This window comes from Orycteropus afer, unplaced genomic scaffold, assembly GCF_000298275.1.
Source record: "Orycteropus afer afer isolate SDZICR_OR568_19922 unplaced genomic scaffold, OryAfe1.0 scaffold00012, whole genome shotgun sequence".
In the NCBI taxonomy this organism is placed as follows: Eukaryota; Metazoa; Chordata; class Mammalia; order Tubulidentata; family Orycteropodidae; genus Orycteropus; species Orycteropus afer.
This window is the reverse complement of record NW_006921599.1, coordinates 21349173-21356166: the sequence shown is the minus strand read 5'-3', so window position 1 is coordinate 21356166 and position 6994 is coordinate 21349173. Positions and strand designations below refer to the sequence as shown.

Below are 6994 nucleotides of genomic sequence, written 5' to 3'. Positions count from 1 at the left end.
CAATTCATGATAGATTTTTAGCAGAATCTGAAACACCATGCAGATACCTAGAAGTGCCTTTTTATTTTTTGTTTCCTTTAACTTTCAAATGATAGCCAGAATGAAAATCTTAAAGAGTATATGGAATTTGCCTGGCAGCATCACAAGGGTTTGAGTACTGGGCCAGCAAGTTGTTTCACAGATCTCAAGGGGGAGGAGGGGCAAAAAGCAAAACAAAACTCATGAGTGGTGGTGGTGCTGGGGAAATAAAGCAAACTAACCTTCCACCTGCGAAATCCAAATAGGTGGGATGAATTTGTATTCATAGCAGAACTCTTAGTGTTTCTGACATACAGGTCTTCCAAATACTTCCCTGGGAACCCCTAAATTACATTTTTAACGTTAAATATTCTGACCCAGAACATTCCACACACCGTATCTTCTAATTCATATGTAGCACTATAAACACAGGAAATACTTAGCAAATGATGTCTACTTCTCAGTCCTTTGCTTTCTTGATTTTTCTCAGAATCCCTTAGTGCTTCCACAACCCCAGAGAGCAAATCCGGGAAGTTCTTTCATGCACTTAGCCCACTATATCAGCTTTCATGCCCATTTTTTTTTTTTCTTGGCACTTAAAAAGATTCAACTAAGAACTGACAAAACTAGTTTAAACAAGTATTTACTAATTCACATTTCTGATGGTACACAGGGCCAGAAGTAGTACCAAAAGTCATGCTATACACCGTTTTCTCAGGTTTATTATGCCTTGCACTAACATAGTGTCCCTTAAGAAGAAAAACAGATTCAGAGGAATGCAAGCACAAATGTTTCTTAAATGTACCCTACCCTCCTTAAAGAAAAGACATAAACATTTAAGCTTTCATTTTTCAAAGCAATGTTATCAAAATTCTTAAAGAAAACATTTAAAGTATCTGCTGCTCTTGCATGCAAAGTCAAGGAAAAATAAACACAGTTCTAACAGAAGTATCCTATAAAATAAAACTGTACTTTAAAAGGTATGTACCACTTGAAAAAAAAAAAAAAGGCCTCATATAGGCTTTATGTTAAGGTTTTGGTATCTTGAACGTTAAAAAAAATCTTATCATATACTATCATCACCACAATGAACACAAACTAAACATTTCATAAAGGAGAAATTCCTTCTTTTGCAAAGATCTTTTAAAAAAGATATTCCAAACCCATTTTAAAATCTTTTTTTAGAAATAGGGTATTACAATTGTAGAACACAAATTACTCACTAAATATATCAGCAGAATAGATAAAAAAAAATTGGACACTAGCAGCTGTAAGTTGGAATAGATTGGATGGCAGTGGGTTTGGTTCTTTAAGCAGCTATAAGTTTTATTATTGGGGCAGGGGGATTTTGCTGTTCATTGAACAAAAATAAATTGCTTGAATTACAGGCTCAAAAATCCCTCTTTTCAGCTGTACATTACAAGATGAAGGATACTCCTTTACGTATAAGCAAATCCGTTGATTAAAGGATTATCTCCCAACACTTCTGCTTATTAACCCCTCCTTTCCAGTGCTGAGAAACTAGAAGACACGTGAAATACCTTTTTAATTGACATTTGAAAATGAAGATGGGTTTTGTTTGTTAATAGCAATTAACCCTAAAAATAAGCAGGGAACACTTCTACTTAGCAACTTGCATGTTACAAAAAAATACTAAAGGCCCTTAGGAAATTCAAGGTAAATGTCTTCTCTTTGCATACAGCTCTCAATACTACTACTGTGCCAGATGCTTGTAAAAAGTATAAATTTCCCTGCTAGCTAAAGTGCTCTCCACAGATTGAAAGGGGAGGGGGCCTCTAAGCCCTCAAGGAGCCAACTTCTCCAGGTTATCCCTATTGTTGCATTTCTCTTATACATAGTACATATATATATATCCATGTTGGGTTTCACACAAAATGGAGATTTTAGCACCGTTATCAGCTTTTTTTTTTTTCGTGGAAAAATACAACTTTTACATTTCATAACTGGTAAAAGCTAAAACATACATACTGACAATATAACAAGTTTATTTATTCTTAATCTGTGGGTAACATTTTTAGACACTGCTCCATGGTAGTATTGGACAAGTCAAGGAGAAAGCAGCTTTAGGAGCCTAAAATTAAAAGATCACTCAGTTTCATCTGTGAAGAATTCTGGTCATGTGGCTCCCTCCTCCTCTTTTAAAAATCTGAAAACAAAGAGCATTTATTTAAATGTAGTAAATGCAGAAAATTCCTAGAAAGCATGGAGAGCTGACACATATTCATTCAGCTGACGCCATCATTTCAGGGTCAGGGCCTCCTAATCTGGCCAAGAGGAATTTGGTATTCCTCAATAAGATGACATTTAATAGGCTCCTCTCTTGAGAACATACCCGTTTCATTACTAAGGCATTGGACATAATGATGACCAAAAGTCAAAATTTAGGGTTCAGTTCCAGCTGATTTTATTTCCTTCTCAAAAAAAGTTATTTACAGAAGGTATATATCAACAATCTGACAGGCAGTGAACTTGACATGATTAGCTGGCATGATTTTTTTTCTTTTTTTTCCCCCAAACATTGTTTTCTGTGGCCTTGAATTTTAAGACAAATATTCTACACGGCATATTGCACAGGATGGATGGCAAAAAAAAGTTTAAAAACAAAAACCCTTAACGGAACTGCCTTAAAAAGGCAGACGTCCTAGTGCCTGTCATGTTATATTAAACATACATACACACAATCTTTTTGCTTATTATAATACAGACTTAAATGTACAAAGATGTTTTCCACTTTTTTCAATCTTTAAACACAACAGCTATAAACCTGAACACATATGCTATCATCATGCCATAAGACTAAAACAATTATACTTAGCGACAAGTAGAAAAGATTAAATAGTCAAATACAAGAATGAAAAACGCAGTACATAGTGTCGCAAACTCAAATCGGCATTTAGATAGATCCAGTGGTTTAAACGGCACGTTTTTGCTTATAAAAAAAGTGCAAAAAAGATGTGGTTTACAAATTAAAGCTACAGGATCCCTTTTTGCTGTAAATGCACCAGTTTTAAAGCCTCTGGACATAACAGTATTTCGTTTAAAAATGTTTTTCTGAAAAGCATACAGTGTTTGGCTTATTTTCCCCTCCCCCTCCTTTTTTTTTTTTTTTAAAGTAAGACATGGGTTTGGGTGGATACTGGTGGCAGGTAAGGGATACTGTCACTTTAAGAAGCCTGCAGATTGAAGTGTAAACATGGAGAAATTAGGGGCTGATTTTTTAAACTGTGAGATATTAACCAGCCGCCCTATTATAAAATCAGGAAATCCAAACAGCGATTTACACCGATTAACACCCCCTTTATATATTTTTTACAAAAATACACTGAGAAAATAATCAAACGTTTTCATCTCTCTTGTCTTTTGTTTTTTAAAAGTGTCAAAAGTCTACATTTAAATATAAAAAATTAAAAGTTAAAACTCTAGCCCTTCAGTGAAGGAGACGTAAAATGGTGTGGTAACAACAACTACCAAATAAAAAGAAAAAAGAAATAAAGGTAGGAAGAAACAAAGGAAAAAAAAGAAAGCACAAAAAAAAAAAAAAAAAAAAAAAAGGGACAAAATAAGAATAAAAAAATGTTTGGCCAGTATAAATATGTCCACATATAAAATGGCATCTGATTACATTTACAAGGAAAAAAAAAAAACGAGGATGGAGCATCGGTGAGGGAAAAAAACACGTCTTCTCATTTACACCTATAAGGAATAAACACATACATACTGAGAAAAAATTTGGTCCTGAATTGTTTTTTTTTAAAGTCCACAGATTTGAGTTGCGTTTGAATCCTTTAAAGAGTTAAGAATGAAAAAAAGCTGGTGATAATTTTGTTGTAGGAATCAAACATAGCGCCATCTATCTGCTTTTTATATTATCCTACACTATTTTAAAAACTGCTCAACAGTCTTATACAGAAATCTTTAAAAGATAGACAGGATAACATGCTATATTAACCCCACCAGTGAAATAATCCAACACCATCACGATTCCGATTAAGAGAAGAAAAAAACTTTTTTCTTTTTTCCCCCGAAACCACTCGCCCTCCGCTGCCCCTGTACCACATCAAACAGTCTCCTCTCCTCCACGCCTCCGGGTCTGTTAAGTCTCACCTCACTGATTTCATACATTTATCAGGGGGAGGCCGAGAAAACGCCGCCACCTTCTCCTGAACGTGCAAATCCATTTCAGTTTTTTCTCCTCCTTCCAGCTCATGTCCTTCCTCCCTGCCCCCACAGCCCTCGCTGGTGTGGCTTCCAACGAGGCTCTCGGTTCATTTCCTTGCGCGGGTCACTCTTGCCTCCTCCCCTCAATATCTCCTCCTCCAGCTGCACAGGCAAGGAAAGGGGAGAGAGGAGGGGGAAAAAAAAAAAAAAAGGAAAGAAAAAATAAAGGGGGGAGAAGAAAAAAACAATCCCGGGAATTCGCCAGGGTAGAGTCCCTCAGTCCCAGTGCTCGAGTCTGCGTGACCCAAAAACATCTGCCGTCGGCCAAAAAAATTCATCGCCCTGGAGCCTCCTCGTCTTCAGGAGGAAAAATGTGGGGGTAGGCGAGAATAAAAACCTCAGGGGCGAGTGGATTTTTTTTTTCTCTGCTGACAAAGAAAAACAAAAACAAAAGCAACAAAAACAAAAAACACCGAGGTGGCGATGTGAGAGGGGCGAGATTCCTTCAGTTCTCTAGAAAACTAGTAACTCGGTCGGGGCGCAGACAAGTCCGGAAGCTCGTTGGAGGGGGGGTTTCTTCAAGCAAAGGGGAGGAAACTCGAAGTCGTTTTTGCCATCAACAACAACATCAATAACAACAATGAAAGGTCGCCCCTGTCTACCCTCTTCCTCCTCCGCATCCCTCCAGCTGGGCCGAGGTGTCCCGGCCCGGGGAGGTGGGGGATGGGAGCGCGGGTCAAAAAAAAAAAAAAAAAAAAACCCCCGCTGCGCTCCTCGCCGAAGCCAGCCCCCGCTTGCTTTTATTTTTTTTCTTGTTTTCCTTTTTTTTCCCTTTTCTCTTCCCATTCTTCATCTGGTAATTTTTTATTTTCCTCTCTTGCCCCCCGGCCCTTCTTCTTTCGCGCGCGCGCCCTTCAGTAGGTGAAGACTAGGTTGGAGATGCTGGACTCGAGCCAGTCTCCTGAGATCATCTCGCTCACCTCGGGCGTGCAGTAGTCCGGGAACTCGAAGTGCGAGCCGGAGCCGGGCTCGAAGTTAAAATCTAGGTCCCGGTCCAGCGCTGACGAAGAGCTGAAACTGCCCAGGGACATGCTCTCAAAGTTTGAGCTGGGGTTCAGGTCGAGTAGATCGTCTTCAAATTCGTCGTCGGAGGACGAGGAACCCGAAGAGGAGGAGGAAGAGGAGGAGGAGGAGTGCGACGAGGCCGAGGAGGACGCGTGCGAGGGCGCGCTAGACGGGGCGGGTGAGGCGGCGCGCAAGCTGGCGTAGCTGCGATGGTCGGCCGGCGAGCGGCCGGCGGCTGGCGACGAGGCGGCGCTACTGCGGCCACTGAGGCTCGGCCCGTCGGGCGAGCAGCCTGCGCCCCCTTCTTCGTACAGGCCCAGGGGGTCGCTGGGGTCGGCACCCGCGCCCACGCCGCCAACAGGAGACGACGATGCGCCCAAGCCGCCGAACAGGTAGACGCGCTTCACCTTTTTCTCGGCCAGGTGCTTGCCCGGAGCGGCGGCGGCGGCCGAGGACGCCGAGGAGGTACTGGGAGTCCGCGCCTTGTATAGAGAGTGGTGGTCGGCAGCGGCGGCGGCGCCCAGGGGCAGCAAGGCGGCTGCCCCAGCCTGCTCGGCAGCGAAGGAGGCGGAGGTGGCGGCCGCCGCTTTGCCGCCGCCGCCCGTTAGGATCAGTTTGGCGTGCGGTTTGCTGACCCCGCCGCCCGCGCCGCCCGCCACTTTGGAGCCGCAGCTCTTTTTCACCGCGGGTTTGGAGTTGGCGCCGCCGCCGCTCGCGCCACTGCCTCCTCCCCCCGCGTTACTGCTCCCGCCACCGCCGCCCCCATGGCTACCCCCGCCGCTGCCACCGACCTTGTCTCCCTTCTCCCCCGGCTTGGAAGAGGCGGCGGCCGAGGAGCTGGAGTTGGTATTGCCAGACTTCACCTTCTTCCTGGGCCGGTACTTGTAGTCGGGGTAGTCAGCCATGTGCTTGAGGCGCAGCCGCTCCGCCTCCCGAATGAAAGGGATCTTGTCGCTGTCTTTGAGCAGCTTCCAGCGTTTGCCCAGCCGCTTAGAGATCTCGGCGTTGTGCATGTCCGGCGACTGCTCCATGATCTTGCGCCGCTCGATTTGCGACCACACCATGAAGGCGTTCATGGGTCGCTTGATATGCCCGCTCGGCGTCTTGCACCAGCTTGGGTCGTCGGCCTTGCCGCCCGTAGAGGCGGTGGAGCCCGGCGTGGGGGAGGAGGCGATGCCCAGCTCGAGGCCGGCTCCGGAGTCCGAACTCTCGCCGGCCAGCAGCGCTTCCGTGTTCTCGGCGTTGTTGGTTTGCTGCACCATGGCCCCGGCTCGGCGTGCGCCCACGCGCGCTCACACCCTCGCGGCGGCCGCGGCGCAATCGCCGGGCCCTCCCGGCTCCCCAGGCCAAGCACTAGCCGAGGGGGAGGACGCGCGCGGCGGGCAGGCGGGCTGCTCAACTCCGGCGGAGAAAAGTCCCCCAGACGCGGGGAAGGAGTATTCTGCCTTTTGCTGAGGAGTTGTAGTTCCCAGGCTGGAGCGTCTCTCCCTCCCTGTCTTTCTCTCTCACCGCGTTGCAGTTTGCTCAGTTTCTGTCTCTCGGCTGAGTCTGGAGACCGTGTTAAAGTGGAGTTTCTTGAATGCTGGTTGCTGAAGCTTCCAACGTAAGTTTCTCGCCGCCTCCAAGTTTTTTTTTTTTTTTTTTTCCCTTTCTTTCCCTGAAGCGGTTGGTTCCAGTTCACGAGAGCTCTCGGGAGCTCAGGAAAGCGACATAGTCTCTCTCACTTTGTTCC

General features: G+C 45.1%; 1 protein-coding gene across 1 annotated transcript; it reads right to left on the bottom strand.

Annotated features, from left to right (window-relative positions):
* Window positions 1-5111: 5111 nt before the first annotated feature.
* SOX4 (SRY-box transcription factor 4) lies at window positions 5112-6524 on the bottom strand. Its single transcript, XM_007952089.1, has one exon. It carries the CDS (start codon window positions 6522-6524, stop codon window positions 5112-5114), a length of 1413 nt encoding a protein of 470 aa, XP_007950280.1.
* Between the last annotated feature and the right edge of the window lie 470 nt (window positions 6525-6994).